This window comes from Atractosteus spatula, chromosome 3 (genome assembly GCF_055471065.1).
Source record: "Atractosteus spatula isolate fAtrSpa1 chromosome 3, fAtrSpa1.hap1, whole genome shotgun sequence".
Classification (NCBI taxonomy): Eukaryota; Metazoa; Chordata; class Actinopteri; order Semionotiformes; family Lepisosteidae; genus Atractosteus; species Atractosteus spatula.
In genome coordinates, this window is record NC_142708.1 from 14,868,539 (window position 1) to 14,887,401 (window position 18,863).

At 34.3% G+C, this 18,863-nt stretch overlaps 1 protein-coding gene across 1 annotated transcript in view; it reads left to right on the top strand.

The window, feature by feature from the left end:
* The first annotated feature begins 3,092 nt into the window (after window positions 1-3,092).
* The window catches only part of rasef (RAS and EF-hand domain containing), a 60,463-nt gene continuing 44,692 nt past the window's right edge, over window positions 3,093-18,863 (top strand). The window contains exons 1-7 of the mRNA XM_088910626.1: window positions 3,093-3,143; window positions 3,760-6,076; window positions 8,040-8,154; window positions 10,576-10,664; window positions 13,718-13,846; window positions 14,153-14,214; window positions 16,296-16,440. Of these exons, the coding sequence (XP_088766752.1) occupies window positions 3,093-3,143; window positions 3,760-6,076; window positions 8,040-8,154; window positions 10,576-10,664; window positions 13,718-13,846; window positions 14,153-14,214; window positions 16,296-16,440 (2,908 nt within the window). The remainder of the gene's footprint in view (window positions 3,144-3,759; window positions 6,077-8,039; window positions 8,155-10,575; window positions 10,665-13,717; window positions 13,847-14,152; window positions 14,215-16,295; window positions 16,441-18,863) is intronic.

Sequence of the window (18,863 nt, forward strand, 5' to 3'; positions counted from 1 at the left end):
AAGATAAGCAGGTTTCACTAATCAAGGTTTTGGTATCAAAGGAGAAAATGAAAGGTGATTATATACAGTATACAGATAAGGTTACTATAATACTGTATGAAATGGCTGTATGGGCATGAAATGATGAAATGAAATGACAAGCTCCTAAAGGGCTTAATAATTGATTTTAGAGTTTTTAGATGTACCTTTAAGCACAGAAAGGTACAAAACCACTAGACTGTTCAGAAGAGAATCACATGTAATTTGTTGAGTCTGTGTTCTGAAAACGGTGAGTTAATTTTAATTTCCTCTTTTTAGAGCAACAAGTTTATTGGTGCAATGTGTATCAATTGTCATAATAGAAAGTATTCATCTTAAAGCATTGCTGCCAGTTATTTATTTTACATAAGACCATAAAGACATAGCTACAAATCAGCCATCAGACAGACTACAAAAGAGAGGAGGCCAGTTGGCCCATCCACAGTAGTTCATTTGCTTTCCTGTTGCCAGCTGTTACGTCCCAGTGTGTGGTCTGTGTGTTTTTGTTGTTATGTTCCACACTGCTGACCCTTGATTGTTCTCTCTTCCTCATTGGCCCACCATTACACCACTGTTCTGTATGACATCATGATCAATTAGCTTCTTAGCCTATCAGAGTGCATCTTATTCACCATATAACATGGAGGTTTTCTGAAGGAAGAGGCCTTTCATTTGACTTCAGTCCTGCTTGGTTTTGCTTTGCTTCATTTCGCTTTGGTTATCGCTTCGTTTCGCTTTTGCTTCAGCTTTATTGGTTTGTTGTTTTGTTTTGTGTGTGTGTATTTTCCTATCGCTTCAGCTTTGTTGTTTTGTTGGTTTCTGTTCATTTCTTTGTACTTTCGTTTGTTTGTGTTTATCCTTGTTTTACAATTACCTTGCCCTAACGTGTTACATGTTCAACTTTTGTGTTCTTTTGTACCCTGCTCCTGTTGATTACATTTCCCTTATTTGTATTCCTGGTTCACTTGTGTTTTTGTGTGAACTTTTGTGTATAAGGTTAGTTTAGGTTGTTGGGTACGCTTTACACACTTAGTTGACTTTGTATTAGTAATACTAGTTTAGTATGGGTGAGTGCCATTTGTCTTGTATGGTTTTGGGTAGTCAGGGAAGGTTAGTTAGGGTGTTGAAGATGCCGAAGACGGTGTGTTTCGGGTTTTCTTTTGCAGTCAGGTTAGCTTCCCTCACTTTCCTAGCCAGCTCCATTTTGTTTGTTATTTTCTTTTCTTTGGCACCACTCTAGTTCCTTACCCTTGTTATCATGCTTCCTAGTCCCTCACCAAAACCCACCTGCTTCCAAAAGAATTATCCTAAATGTTACACCCCTTTACCCCTAGACACTTGGGGTTGTAACACCAGCCGACTAGACTCTTATCCAGCTCCTTCCTGAAAGGTGCCAGAGCATCAGCTTTAAACAATAAGAGTGGTTAGATTACTTCAGACACCCACAGCCCTGTGTGCAATAAAGCCCCTTTCCCTTTCATCACCTGAGTGTTTCCCAACACTATGTGTTTGCTACATCCTTTACTATCTATTTGATGTTGTAATAATGATAAACCTTTATTTACTCTCAATTTCAACATATTTTTCTATTTTTGACCAAATAATCTCTGCTTGTAACTCATTATAGTTATTTTCATTATATGGATCCTATTCTTTTTAAATAAGTTTGTAAAGTGCTTCTTTAAGTTTGATTTACTTGTGAGTTGTTCAGACAGCATACAGTACTGTATACTGTACTGTATTTATTCAGTTCCCAACCATTCTCTTGTGGTTCCATATTTAACCTATCGCGTTAAATGTTTTGGAAACTTTTTCTCAATCTTTTAAAGTGTTTGTCACCCATATAATAAAGGTGATTTTACCAACTATTGAATCAGGGAAGTGAAACCTGTGAAATCAACATACTGTATTTCGGGTGGGTAGCTGCGTCAGCATGTGTAGGCTGCAAAGTAACAATAGGTTTATTCCATGCTGAAAAAAAAAAAGAGAACACGTTTCGGCCGTGGAGCCTTCTTCAGGTGTGAAGTGTGAACTGTATTTCAGTTTGGGATTTATTTTTTTTTGCTGCTATTGAACTTCTTTCACATATGAAAGTATTCAGTGTGAGAATTCAATAAAATATTTACAGTTAAAAAAGTGTATACATAATTTGTATCTCGATAAATTAGGACATAATTGGACGGTTGTGAATAGCTTTGCAAGTATGTACACACACAGTATACATGCTCACTCTCATGTTAATAATTCACGGACCGCCCCCTGAATTTGTGGAAATCCCAGGAGCAGTCAAGGTATTTTCTGCGTTTGATGTTAATAAATGTAACTTACAGTATGTGACGTCGTCACGTGCATCTAGCAATACAGAACCGGAGTAAAACTAAGCAGCTTATCCTCATACTAAAAAAGTTTATTTATTATTTATGTTGACAACATTTTAAGATCACAGCTTTTCCGGGCTCGTTGACATAACACTGCTCGTTTCCATAGCGATGGTTTTGTTGATACAACGACGCAGGATTCCAGAACCAGGGTAAGGTATTCTTTTATTTATCATGTTAAAAGACTACATAATGGAGGGGATTTCTTATTTTGAAAAGAGAGTTACATAAGAATATGTTACCTATGGGATTTATTAACAGTATATAAAGCTCGTCTCTGTAACTTCATAGTAAAAGCAGAACTTCTGTTCCTAACACTCCCCATATACTGCAAGCTTCTGAATCTCCATATTTTTCTTTTTTAGTTAAACCGAAGTCAGGAAAATAGGTTTTTAGGTTGCAGTGAAATATTTTGTTAATTTCATACCCATAAGTACGCAGAAAAAAGTATACTTCACATAAAAGTTTAGCGAACAGGAATCTGGCAGAGGAGTACAGTAAATGTGTATTCACAGACTGTACTACAGGAGTGCTACAGCAGAAACATTAACATTAAGCAATGAAACAAATGCCATTATCTCTACTAATTTAAGCATACGGTACGAGAAAGCATAAAAGGCAAAAAGGAAAACTGAGACTGATTAATATTTTAATGATTTGTGTCTGTGGAAGGTTCGTTGACTGATAAAAGGGACAATGGCAGATCTGCCCGATCAAGAAGTTCCAGCTGCACCACCGCAGAGTCAGGTAGGAGATACTGTATGATGTATCGGTTTGTGATCAAGCGCACAATTTAATTCAGTAAAAATAAATATCTAGTGAGGAAGGTACTCCATGTCACTAATCTTCAGGTTCTTGTAAAATTGTGTTTTAGGACTTTTCTTTATTTCCCAAATTAAAATACGCTCTTTGAAACCACCAGTTGGAGGCTGAAGTAATTATCTTATATTTAACAGAGACCTTTATCTAAAAATATATACAGTGCAAATGCTACATTATGTGGAATGGAACAAAAAAAATAGAATTCAACATAATGTAGCAAGTTACACAGGAACTAGCACAAATAACAGAGATACAATTCTACATGGAACTTTTATTAAAATAAAAGTTTAAATATTGCATCTTTTCTACTGTATCTATGCTTTAATCTTTTTATCTTTTCCTCTTTCCTTCCTTCTCTGCAAAAAACCTTAGTGTTAGTCTCAATCCCTTACTCCAATTCCTTGACCAGCTGTTTGTATGACATTATTTTAATTACAGTTAATTTTTCAATACATTGTTAAAGAATAAAATTAAGCTAAACTGGAATTATGAATAGCAATTTTTCTTTGAAGTAGTTAGCTCACCTTTTTTTTCTTATCAGAACCAACCTTTTACAGCAAGAACAATGAGGCAGCTGAATGCTGAGACTATCTATGCCACAGACAGCCCAAGAACACACAACCTGAAAACCTTGAGGGCTAAACGTCTGGCTTATTTTGCCAAAACAGAGAAGCCGAAGAGTGGGGGAGCATCAGAACATATTTCAAGCAAATCCCTATCTGATTTAAACAAGGCATCTGACGTAAAGAGTATTGCTCTGAAGAACTCATCAAAAAGTTTGGAAAAGAAAGATGACAGCATTTACAAACAACCCACAGATGGATTTATATGTCTTAATAATGAAACAGCAATGGACAGTCAGTGCTTTCCAGGAGAATGTGGCGAGACACACCTAGATCATGGCCTGCTTCAGGACAGTAATGTGCCAGAAAATCAGAAGCTCAGGCATGTTTTAAGTTGGGCTCAGACATTTATTAATATTCGCAATGGTGGCGATAATAATAATCAAAGACACTCAGAAGGCATTTCTGGGAGAAGGTGTTCTCAGTTTTTGCAAGATAATGAATCAGAGTGTTTAGGTGCATCATCCCAGATGATAAGAGACTCCAACTGTGCTGCATCTAGAATCATGGCGAGCAAAAAGTCACAAGCTTATGATTTTAAACACACTGTATTAGAAGAGGAGACATTAAATAATGTAATTGGACAAGAAAAACATAAATGGATGCATAAAGACTTTTTACATCATGTAAACAAACCATCTAGTTTCATTAATGCAAACAATTCCCTTGATGAAGCCAGTGCTGATAGATCTCTTTACATTGCTTTTGATAAATCTGACCTCCACGAAACACAAAAAGAGAAACAGATCTTTCCGCTCGGTGATCTACAAGGCATGAGTCCTGAATGTATAAATGAAGGAGGTCAATCAGGTGTCTTTGACTTTAGTGAGAGAGAGTTAACAAGGAACACTTCTACCAATAACTGTCTTAAATATAAAGACAGTTCTTTTTCTTCCTCTGATCTTAGCCAGTTTGAATTTCGGTCCCTCCTTCAAGATGATTGTGAACAAAAAAAAATACAAGAGATAGCAGGCAGAGCCAAAACAAGTACTCGTCTTTCTAAAGAGTCAGATTTTGATGAATGTCATAAAAGCAATCTGTCTAAAGCAGCATCATTAGAAAAAGCCACTGTAATAAATTGGCGTAAGTCAACAGATGTACCAGAATATCCAAATCATAAAATGGCAGATGCAACATCCAGGTGGTATTTACAGTTTTCTGCTTGGGATAACAATGAACATAATGACACAACACCTGCAGGGCATACTTTAGCAAACAGCTGCTGTACTGAACTGAGTCAAGAAAACATGATTAGTAATCCAAAGAGAGATTTAAAAGAAATCCCTGGATTAAAATTTTGTACCAAATCACTGAAAATGGATCGAACCAAAGACAAAAATGAAGAAATGAAGATAAATTCACAGATATGTTTAGAAAGAGATGAAATTAAATGTGGTAGAACTAGAGATGTCAAGGAGCAATTCATTTTTCACCCGGATTGTGATTCTGAAAATGTAATCACTGACAAGAAGAAAGGCGATGGCTTGGTGAGGTTCTGTCCTGATTGTTCTAGGCCGAATGATTCAGATATTAACTGGTGCACAGCCTGCGGATGTGCTCTTATTGGCATTGTTACTACAGCTTATAAAGAACACAGTGAAACTCACAACACTCCTGTATGTGATGTAAAAAGTGAAAGTAAAAATTATTTTGGGGGAAAAATAAGCGTTCAGAGAACAAACAGCATTCCAAGTTTTGATGATTTTGGAGATATTGACCCAATCTCCAGCTCTCTTTTTGATGTCAGATCTGATGTGAGTGTTTATGATAAATATATTATGTGTGTCCAGCATCTCAATAATATTAAAATCCAGCACAACAGAGAAAGCCATGAACTGAACAATGACAGAGACTCTGATCAGAAAGAGATGTTTTTAAATGGCTGTGGTAATTCTGTTACACAGAGCTGTGCAAATTATGAAAGTAAGACCTCACATGGAGGTGGCATGCTGGATATAGAAATTGCCTTTCCCCGGCAGAAGGATTCAATGAACAAAACACAGCCAAAAGATAATAATGTGAATGTGGAAGAAACCTGGAATCTGGGAGTGACTTCTTCTTCTGCAGGCATGGAGGCAGACGTGAAGATAACAGAACCTGTTAAGGACACTAGTGTAGAGCAAGCTGCTCAACACCAAGCTGAATGTGTGCTTGAAAATGATTTTGATCTTGTTGAAAAGGAAAAGGGAAGCAGAGCACAAACATCTAAGAAGTTAAAAGGAAGGAAAATGCAAGGTACTCTACAGAATGATTAATAATTATGCATTTACAATATTTTAACTTTAATCAGGTACTGTATGTAGTTGGTAGTATTGGTACTACATACAGTAGAGTTGCTTCCCCCCCTTTTGCATTTGGAATGTTCTAAACAGAATTTTTAGGAACTGCATGAAAGAGTTTAGTGGAAGCTAGTTCACTAGGGACAACAACATCTAGGATTTGAATGTTTTATCAATGCTTGGAATAATTTGTGAGAAAAGTTTGTCTTAACCCGCTTGGTTAATGGGTAGCCTCATGACCATAGGAAGAGGAGGCTCGAACCTCATTCAGAGTGAGCGAATGAAAGAGTTGCTGCAAGGTGGAGAGGGGGCAGAGGAGTGATGCTTGAGTGAAGCAAAGGGAGATATTTGAGTTCAGTATATGCAGCTAGTTTTGTAATGATGGTGAGATAGTGTGAGATTGACTTAAACTTCCCAAACTTCCTTGTATTATAGAAATGTATGGGATTGAAAATGATAAACAATATCTTAAATATCAAATAATGTAACTCATATATTTAATTAATGTAAATAAAGTATTAAACAATACCCAAGAAATGCAGTGCATCAGGTCATCAATGCTATGTTTTTTGCTCTCCACTTCATCCTATTTTATCCTTGTTTAAGTCACTGCCACTGTTTTTGTCTCAGATGGAGATATAACATACATTGTTATATAAAATACTTTGATGCTTTACTACTAAAAGTAATTTAGAAACAGGGCTGTTACAAGTTAAAATAGACACCATACTCCAAGATCAAAAGTGAAACTTTGGGTTATACAGTATACCAGGTTATATAACAGGATTATCAGTCCAATATACAGTACTAGAATGGGACCAATTAACTACAAAGCTTATAGAATATTAGTGTTCTATAGTTCTAACACTCCTATAGTTCCCTCCTTCTGAAACAATAATGACATTTTCCCCAAATCAGCAAAAGATTTGTATAGGCAGCTCAGGAAAGAAAAAAAATACTTGGAAAAGAAAATACCCAAATTCTTTAATTTTCCAACATAGAATAAATTCACTATAAGCAGGGATAACATCATTAGATTAGATTAGTTTTATCACAAAACAAACTCTACCAGTAAGGTACCTAAAATAAAGTGGATAGCAGAAAGAAAACAACTATGACACTTACCATAAGAGAGAAATACAATCTATCCAGAATTAGAAGAAAAATAGAGGAATGTTTCGCGTATAATGCAAAAGCGATTTTAAAATGCTAAAAGCAGTCAATATGAAAGTAAAACACAAAAAAATAATTTACCTTTATATTGAACTGATGTGATCAATATGAAATTTAAATGCAAGAAACATATCTGTTTGTGAGTTTTTGATCAGTTTCTCATTTTATTTTGTATTTTTTTTACTGTTCCAAGTGTCCAATGATTACATCTTAAGGACATGGAGTGGTGTAAAAGTCATTTTAATATAATAAATAATATCATAAACAGAAAAGAGAGCTAATTAAAGTGACAGAAAGTGTGCTTGGTTATGTTGGCCCTGCTTGTTTTCTCTTATTAAACTCTATGTTCAGTTCTGCTGAGACAAGAATGCTGGAGCATCATACTTGGTTGTGACACATACTGTCCTTCTGGGTTAGTTTTAACTGGATATATTCTGTTCATACTGTATTCCCTTGTGATTTTGGATCTCTAGTTCAGTCTTATATAAGTATTTCAGTATAGCAAAGATAGCCTTCTCAGCATTAAATATTTAAAGAAAGATTTACCCTCGCAACTTCCTGCATGAAAATGCATCTTTCTTTGCAGTAAACATTACTTTTACTGTACATCAAAAACAATTCCTACGGTCTTCAAGGCTTTTTGTATATACTGTTTTTCATATAATACTACATTAGTTGTAATTTTACCTTCATTATTGATGTTATTTTTGGTAACACACATTTATATATTTTTATATTCTTTTTAGAAATTAAACCCAAAAGGAGCCAAAACATTGATCTTTCCCTGGCAGGTAGCAAAAGATACTGGGAGAAATCAAGTATTGCCTGGTCATCTTACAATTGTGGGGAACTAAAGCCAAGGTAAGGATCATTACTCTTCCTTTACTTCATTCGGTCTCCCAAGTAACAATTTCAGCTTGGGACTGCATTGATACTTTAACTTTAAGGGTAATGACTTGCACAGGGTTTTTGAATTATTGAATAGGATGCCCTCTTTAAAAGCAAACACTTCACTTCAGTGACGTACACAAAAAGCACTGATATTTATTTTTGTATAATATTTTGAAGGTCTTCCTGTTGGAACTTGAAGCTTATTAGATAACAAGCTCTTCAGAAACACTTATTTTTTCAGTAAATGAATGAGGCATTTTATTTTAATGGGTGGGTATGCATCTTAACCCCCCCCCCCCCCATGCACAATGTGGAGTGCACCAGGGTCTATTTGTCTCACCCCTGCTGTTCAGCTTGCAAATGGTTCCTTTGGGATCAATTATAAGGGCTTATTTCTTGGAGTTACAAAATACAGATAAACGGATGACAGAAAGATATATGGGATATATGATCAAGTCCCTGATTTAAAGTTTGCAGCCCTCCTTAGAAAGTATTCCCAAAAAGAGATACTGCATTGTAGTTCTCAATTAAACATAAAAATCAATAGTGATTTTTGAGTTGCTTCTAAATTTGTCACTATGCTTGATTATATGTGGAATGCTGAAATGCATCAAATCTCTCCACAACAGCACAATAAGAAAATCAGAGATATTCATCTATTTGGGCCTTAATACTTACAGAGTGTACTGTCTGTTTATAAAAAGGGTTGTTTTTGACATGCTTTGAAGCAGTAGAAAAAAAGGATCATAAAAGCAGCATATTGTTTTCAAGGAAAACAATTTTGAAATAAAAACAATTGAAATTAATTACACAAGCTCTGTTTCTTATGTTTATGAAGGGCATATTAAGTTATTTTATGTATCATTGAATATATCCAGAATATATGAAGTCTGAAAAAAGAAAAACCCTGAAAGCTTGTTGGAAAATACTGTAGAAACAATAAGGAAATAAAATAAAAAGCTGGAGTAGTTTCATTAACATTAAGTGAAATATTGGATAAGCTCATCTCAATTAAATTATTTTAAAGTACACTTTAGAAATTTTAAATTATTTATTTTCTAAATCTTGTGGCCTAGCTACTTTATGAACTATAACGTCTATAATTTCATGTGACAATGAAATATATACATATTCAGGCTGGATTTTGTTTGTTGTTGTATTTTTTAAATTGTGCTACATGTGAAATTGATCGAATAAAAATAAAATATTATTTGGAATATGATGATTAAATGCTAATATTGGGGAAAATGAAAAAAATATATAATTTCTGGTCAGTTTCTATTTAGTAGGGCAATAGTTCCATCTGCTGGTTTAATTTTGAACTGCAATCAACAAGACTTGTTTAGACGTTAAAATATGAAAATAATTTCAGACAATATTTTAAAACAAAAAAAATGTTGTACAGTACTTCAAACTTGTTCTCTTTATTGATGATGTTTATTTCTCTATCTTCGGGTTCCATTCAACATTTTCTAAAACCCTTTATTTCCTTGGCTTTCTTTTTTGTCTGTATTTTACTATTTTTCCAAGGCTCTGTCATTCTCTCTGCCAGTCTATATATTTCTTATCATAATCCTTGTACCTTTACAATCCATATAACTGTAACTTTAAATAATTTTCTCATAAATAAAATTAACATTAACATGTCATATAATGTAAAAACACTGAGACTGAAAGAAAAAGCTGTAGAGTTGTGTTTATGTTATAAATTTAAAGGAATATTGAATACAAAGAATGTTGGCCTTGTCTTTAATACAATGTGCTTAGTGTTAGGAATTCTAGATCTTAACAAAATGTTAATCGTGTAATAATACCAAAGAAATATAATTTTACTTTATTGAAATGCTGTAAGATACAGTTCAGGGGCACACGCAAAGCAGCATTAGCAAAGGTAGAGTTTAACACAATTCCAGGTCCTGCTAGCTGTCCAAGTATATAGCTAATTTAGCTAGATGCAGGCAATTCTTATCATGAATCATCACCCAATCTGTGAGCTACACACTCCCCAGCGTTATATATTTCCCATTGGCCCTTACCAATCATGGCCTCCTAATAATCCCCATCTATGAATTGGCTTCATTACTCTGCTCTCCTCCTCACTGATTGCTGATGTTTGGTTAGCGTTCTGGCGCACTATGGCTGCCGTCGCATCATCCAGGTGGATGCTGCACATTGGTGGTGATGGAGGGGAGTCCCCATTACTTGTAAAGCGCTTTGAGTGGAGTGTTCAGAAAAGCGGTATATAAGTGTAAGCAATTATTATTATTATAATATATTCTTTGCAGAGCACAATACAGTATTTCCACCAGGTTTACTTGTTTTAGAATGAGCAATTTTCCAACCTCCTCTTCTCGTAAAGCTTAATCTGCTGATCACTTCTTTTTAATGTAGATCCACGCTAACAGGTAGACCACTATCGGCAGAGAAATGTAGACCATCTACATGTCAAGCATGTCAACAGGAAGCCACATCCATAGAAGGTGAGTTTTCAGGAAGATGTAAGCAACGCTTTCAAAAAAGAAAAGAAGAGCATGCAAAGTTGTAATTTCCTGTGCTTCATTATAAATAATTCATACTCAGGAACACTACACGCTTGGCTGTTTTTTTGTTTGTTTTTAGAAATCATTACTGTACTGATACAGTAATGACTGGTCTTGACCTGTAGTATTATTGTAGTTATTTTTAAATGCAGCTTAACTACAACTGGGGTTGGTTTTTTTTAAAAAAAAAACAGAAATAAAGGATGCAAAATGGAAGGGGTTGTTAAATGTCTAGGACCACTAAAATGTATATTAATAATCCAACTTAATGAACTCAATCACGACTCCCTGTGAAAATCCCTAATGTGTTCCATGAGTTCTCCCCACTAAAAGTAAAAACGATCTTCTCTTCCCATCAGTATAGTTGGAGTTGAGGTTTCATTTATTCCTCCTGATGCAAGTGACATAAAAATATTGAAAAATAGAACAGGTCATAGTACAGGTTGAAAATCTGTCCCTAAAGTAGCCAATTAATGTATTAACAATTAACAATCAGTACTAAGAATTAGTTAATAAAGTGATGGGAATAACATCAATGTTAACAACAAAACCAGCAAAATCTAAAACAGAATAATCTCTTGAATTTTATTTCCTCAGTACTCTCAAGAGTTGTGCAAATGTTGTTGAAGATGTGATATGGATGTTAGTTTTTCCAGTAAGGTACTTTTAAATTGCAGATATGCTGTTTTTTGTTTAGTTGTAGTTTTTATTTCATCCATTTATTTTTTTTTTCTTATGCCATTGTACCCTAACTGTGCTGGCTGTATTTTAATAACCTGTTTCCATGGGATCCTTCCCACAAGGGCAAATGCACTCAGCTTCACATTATTAAAGCAGTGTTCTGAGAATCAATTAAAATGGTCATAAGGCTTTTGAAGATCAGTGGTGTCCTTTAAATGGGTTATTTTTGTTGTAAGCAAAATGAAGATATATCAGTAAATTATCTAAATACTTTTAGCAATGAATTTACAAGCTTATACAATCTCAATAAAAAATAAAGGGCCCTTTTTCTTGTATGTGTTTTTACCAGAGTGACTGAATATTTTTCTAAAGGACATTTGTTTTCTGTTTTTTCTCTTTATTTTCAATTAGGTCAATTTTCATTTTTGGGTACTGTTTCATATTTTAGATCAGCTGTAACATCTGTTCAGACTTGCAGCAAAAAAAAAAAACAGCACTTGCTTTGTTAGACATATTTATTATTTTGTTAGACATTATAAATAGGAGTATAGAGAACATGTTTCCATGTATAATGACAGCACCCAGCAGAAGCACACACCAGAGGGTGTTGGCATCTATCCAGTGAACATGAGTAGAGTCTGTTGTTTACACTTTGTGTATCAAATTTGTATTCCTTCACAGTGCAGTTTTTAAAACCATCTAACTTTAGAAACCAGCTGTAGTCCTCTACAAAGGCTAATAAACATCTTTAGCAAGAATAAAACAACTCATTATTTCCATAAAGAAACAATTTTAATATTGCTTTAAAAAAATCAGGTTTAGTAAAACAGCAGCCCATGGCTACAAATAATATTGAAGGCATAATTTCCATGTAAATACTGAATCTACAGTACTTTGAATATCAGAACATAAGAAAGCTTCTAAACAAGAAGAGGCAAAGTATATATATATATTTTTTTACCAAATGTCTGGGTAGCTTGAACCATACTATAACAGTTTTGTGCAAAGAATTGCCTCCTATTCTTGATTTTAAATTCACTTCCACAAAGTTTCCACTCCACTGTGTGTATGAAAGTCCTTTTTTGCTGATTGCGTTTGTAAAATGAGAACTTTAAAATAACAAACTTCAATATGTAATACATGTATGTCCTTACAATACAGTTAATAAAGGTTTGAAGACTAGATTTACCTTTTTTTTTCCCAGTAAACAAGTTTTTCTGACTTTCCTTGTAGTATGAAGACAAGAAATAATGGCAGGCAACAGATCTTCTTCATTGGTGAAAAATTGTTGTTTTGCAGGTGTAACCATTTTACAACATATGGTGCAGGGTTCCTAAACATAAAAATGCAATGTATTTCTTAATAAATATTATTTTTTATTTACACAGAATAGGCTGTATGTCATGTAAATGTGCACTTATTTTGTGCACACTATGTTATTGTGTTTTAGGAGCCAGTTCAAGTATTTTCCTCCTGAGAATCAAATCAAGAAAAGAAAATTTGCATAATAAAAAGTGAATCAGTCAGATCCTTTAATGCTCTAATGAAAGGAATGGCTGCAATTACCTGGCTCACTCAATTCATACTATGTAAAAGTATGGCTTATATGGTATTGTTTGTTTATTATAACTGCGAAAGCAACTAATGTTCACAGTTGGCGGTTTTACAATTATATGTGCTGATGTTTATGGAATAAGATGAAATAAATTCATATGCTACCTATTTAAGAACAGCCTTGTAGATAATGGAAATCAAAGAAGACCAAGGGGCAGACTCTGTAACTTTATTTATTGCTCCTGTTGTCTACATTGTGTGGTGTTCTCTGCTGTACTGTGTATGTTCTGAGAGATCAGCGCGATTAAGAATTCCAATGTACGTGTACCTGTACATATGGCAATAAACTACTCTACTCCCTATTGCTCATGAATTAAAAGTAGGTATTGCTTATACAATATAAGAGGCTTTACATATCAAGCTTTCTCCTTTTCTGTCCAATTCCTTGAATATTTAATTATCTCATTTAGTTCAGCCGTTTTATTGATTTTTGGGCCAGGGAACCTCATTGTGTGGAGTTTACAACCTGGGTAGTTTAATTGCCACTGCGTAATGATGGGGCAATCCCATCTTGAACCGTAGGAGTCAGGGATTGTTTAGATCATGGATGGATAATCTTATTTCATAATGTTTTGCTATGGTGAGTTTTTCTTTCACTAACATTATATTCTCAGTGTTGGTTTTGCCACCTCTCCTGATTTTAAGAGAAGGTTTCAGAATGCTGTTTGTTTCAGTTAAAATTTCTTTAACCATTTTAGAACACCACAGTTGCAAGGGACTCAAAGAACATGTCTTCAAGAGACCTCTAAGTGCTGGTACTATGGACACTACACAAGCAAGCTTACCGAACATTCAGAATGCCTCAGAAGCCCGTAAAAGGCATGCATGTGAGTGTAACACTGATTATTTTTATTCACCCCTCTTCAGGAAAATAATCTGCAGTTTATTGCAGGGGATAGTAGGGAGTCTTTCATTTTTAACCTTTCAAGTTTGATATCTTATAGTATAATTATTCATTTGCTGATTTACAGTGCTTCCATTACTTTTATTTTACATTTACAGTGTTTCACAATGCATTTGGACCTTTATCAGATAATGTCCTCTTAATTTTTTACATGGGAAAAATCACATTTTTGTTGTTATTCATTTATGAACAAAAATATTAGCTGGACATTATATCTTATATTTTACAGGGATGTTACCAAAGGACACAAAACCAAATACATTGGTAGACTTTAGAAAACAGAAAGATCAGGTAAAGCTATTTTGCTTATCTCATTTAGAAATGGTATATTGTATCACACTCACTCTGCTGTTGATTCCAAACCCATTTTTCTTTTCTTTCACATTTCACTACAGATTCACTCATCGCACCCAATGTGCTTCTCCCTTACTTTTACATTTCTTTAAACTACATTCTGCTCATCCCATTTCTCTACTTCCTGAATGACCTATCCTAAACTGACTTAATATAAGTTCAGACTGTCAGCTTAAAATGAATCATCCACTTTAAGGCTTTTATTCACCTGTTCAAGAATACATCATAACAACAACAACAAAATAGTTTATCCACCACAATTCTCTACTATAGGATTATGGTCCAGTTTCTTACATTTCATTACTTGACCTAAGCATTTTCAAAGTCTAACAACTTCTGCATTTGAGTGAATTATGTCAGTTGTGTAACTGAGTTGATGATTTATGGTTCCCTTTTTTCTCTGACAGAGAGTGCTTTTTAATTGAAAAGCTTTCTTTTGACTATACTTTTGTATGATGGTTCATTATCAGCTCTGTATTTGCCTAGACTGTATGGAGGACACCGCATAAGAATAAATCAATATTTTATTATTAAGGAAAAGATGAACATGTGTTCACTCTCTGCCTACATATTTTTTCTCTGCACTTTATATACACTGTGCACCTCCCTAATGACTTGTACATTAAACCTAATTGTTTGGCTTGTTTGCACTATGAAAGATTGAAGTGGATTACATACTAGCTCTTGAAGACCCGAATATTTTTCTGATGCCACAAAATTGGTAGGGTGCAGGCTATTACAAAGCATACTGTTTTTACAATCCTTGAAATAACTCACGTATTAAACTGGCTGTAAGAAATGTTTTTTTAGAGCTGATTGACTAGCTCGAGAACTGTGTCAATTGCTTCAAATTCAAGATCAGCAAATACTGTATATTGCTCAAGCTTAAAAATCTCAATTCGGACCTTCTGGCTCTCAAGCTCCTGTGGCTAAAGAGGACAAAAACACTTGATTAAGCATAATGACTTGCTTTACATCTTACATCTCAATCAACACCAGACCTTAAATGGTGTTGCATTGCCTTGTATTTAATTGCAGTATATTAAAGCCCACCAAGATGATATCAGGGAGTTCTGTCCACCTTGTCCATAGGGCCAAGCTGTCATCCTTCAAACCAATTTCTGTCAAAAACATTCTACAGGAAATAATTGCTCAGTCACTACTGCAATTACATGTCTGGAGTCAACTGCTTCCATGTAACATTACTTTGGATAAATACTTCAAATGTTATTGTGACATTGATTACTTTGTTAAGGTGTTAATGTCATTTTTGCATTTTTTCTGATTCACTTAGCAAAGTGAGTTTGTTTGGTTCTCTTCTTTGAGCATCTAACTGCCTTTTCCACATAACCAGACTATCACACTAACAGACTAACATAACTCACTCCAAGCTGATTAATACCAAACACTTGTAATCTAAATGCTCTTTCTCCTTTTGTTTACATAGTTTTGCTAGCTGTGATCTATGAATGTTTTTTTTCACTAATCATGCACTTTAACTGCTAATTCTTAAATTACAGTATATACCCCAAAAATGCTGTCTTCATTGTAATATGATTATTGTTTTTATTATTGGGTTCAATGGTTAATTGCTTAAATATATAAATATTCTCCTCTTCATATCTTATTATGTTTCACGTACTGTATGAAATACAGTATGTTTAAAGGTAATCTTTTTGTCAATAAATTCTCTGTTGACTTCACATGGAAATTGGGGTTTGTCTTTTACTATTGAAGTTTACATTAAACCTCTAAGTGATTAAAGATAATAAAGTTGCCATTCATAAAAAATATTTTCAAGTATTCTTCCCTATTGCAAGGCACCAAAACAGATTAAATTACTGATGCTGAAAGCATTTTTTATCTATATTTATAGGTATTTCATATGTTATAACTGTATTTTGCATTATGAGATGCAACCCACTTTTTAGAAGCTGTAATAATGTCAATAAATTAATATATCTGTGTGTTGTTTTATGCATTTTATGTTTTTGAATTTAATTTTTATGTGACTTAAGACAGGGGATACTGCTCATTTTTTGTGGCTTGCCCTTCCTGACGAGTTGTGGATATACATTTTGTCGATGATTTCTCACAAAGACCTCTGTCAAGCGGCTCAGGTGTGCCATCGTTTACGATGCCTGGCAAATGATAAGACACTTTGTAAGTCCTCTTCTTTTGTTTAGTTTTTTACTTTCCCAGAAAATTCATTACAAGTACAGTTTTAAAGACATCACTTTACCACAAAACTGTGATCAGTGTGTCCAATTCAGTTTTCTGTCCTAAAGCCAAAATACAAAGCCTTCCAATTCTAGGAACACAACTTTCTATTTTTATGATCAATGAACATGTTTTCAATTTGTGAAAATGCATGAAAGTGTGATTTGACTTGCAAATCACTGTAAAGTCAGATGAAACATTGAAAATACAGCACATTAGTCTGAAAAATCAATTTAAGACCGTTTGCAGCTAAAAAGGTTACTGGCAGTCAAGAGAAGAAGCTGAGATGTTACATAGCAGGAAGGTCAGACTGAAACAAGAAGCATGTTTTAAAGAAAAAGTACATCTTTCATAAAGCACTTTGCTTATCTAACAGGGAATAGTGTCAAACAGTCAAAAACAACAGACGGAAAATCTACTGTAGGTCACTTGTGCTTTTCCTCAAAGAAACTTAGCAAGACAAATTAGGCGTAATTACTGACAATAAAATAAGATAAGGTAGCACAGCTTTCATATGACACTTTATATGAAGTGCCATCTGGCATATGTTTGCCTCAAATTCATTATGTGATAGGTATGTGGAAGAGTTCAGGAAGTGGTAATGACCAAACATACTGATGCATAATATAAGCTCATCACTCAAGTGTAATAGAATTATCAAATATTTCCAACACAAATCAAACAAATTCACAGAAAATGTGAACAAAAGTATAGGTCAAAGAGCTGATTTATTAGGGTGGAGCAGTGGTTGGGATTTTGGAATCACAACTGGATCACAGCTGGGTGGTTGTGGGTTCAAATCCTCGCAAAGACATTGCTGTTGTATTCCTGTGTAACATATTTCATCTGAATTGTTTGACTAAAATACGCAGCTGTATCATTAGGTCAAATGTAAGTTGCTTTGGATAAAAGCATCATTAAAATAAAACTTGTGAATATTATGAAATTTGACAGTCAAAATGAAAACTTTACGAACTTAGTATCAGGTATGATCAAGGTATCACCATGCAGTAAGTTTGGCCTAATGTTTCATAAGTAAATCATAATCAGCTTCCTCTCCACAACAGCACAACAGTTGGCATAACACTTAAAATAGTGTTTCCACACATATCATCCATCAAGTCTCTCAAGGGAGTAACACATAATTCATCGGTGAATGAAACACTATGTCACTCTTTTGCAGTCACCTCAGATGTGCACTTATATGTACTATACCATATATGGATATAGCAGTAGACTGCTAATTTCTGAATTGTGGAGTAGACTCTCCGTTCAGCTTCTCTCGAAAGCAGGCTTCCTACAGTCATGTTGACAGCAACTATGCGCTGATCTTCTGTGTCCATACTGGGCATGGCTGTATCTTTCCTTGTCACACAATTTCACATCAGTACTTTGTTATTCCGAGCACTAGTACTTCTTGGAAATCAACAAATCTTTCTCTGCAAATCAGATTTAAATAGCTTTACCTACAGTTTGGAACTAATAATAAACTACACATTTTTATTGTGTATCAGTATACTATATAATTGCTAAGGTACTTTACTTAGCCCCTTCCAATGATTTCCTATTTTTTAGAATGACGAATGATGTATGTATACAGAATTTTAAAGTGAGTATTCTGAATTAAAATGTCAATGCTTAAACTTAACACTTTTATGGCCAAAAGAAGTTAAATTTCAGCAAATTACTAAAATACACTCATATTTACATTATTATTATTGTAATTATAATATAAGCTTTATATTATAATCATATTAATATAACTAATTTGACATCAGTGTTGTGAATGTTGGACTGGTTGTGGCTTCTGTATCCTGCATATAGAAGAATGTTTTTGTATATCAGAGTTTATTCCAGCTGGGAATAGGTGCACACCAAGAACTCACTGACCAAATCTCAATGAATAGAGCTTAATGTGGGATATTGGTAGATTTCAAAATAGTATTAGTCTAGTTACAGTGTATTCATTAAGATGCATAAGGGCCAAGGTATGACATTTGATTCTAGTCACAACATTAACTTGAACAATAACACTCAAGGAATAGTTTTTAACTTTTAATAATGCAGTTCTTAACATGCAACATTTGTTTTAAAATGTCTTTTTTCATCATATCTTCCTCCTGATTTAAACAGAATATACAGTATTTGTCATTCCTGTTCTGGTTTTTGTGTAATTTTGCCAAGAATATGCCTAGCATATCTGTGGATAGGCAGCATCTTTCATCTAACAGGGATTATCTGCACAGTGTGATTCCACAGACGTTCCTTAGTCTATATACAAAACGTTCAAATGCTCCAGATCCCTGTCATGCTACTATAAAAGCTGTAACCTGCCAACAGTTGACCACACACTCTATTCTCACAAT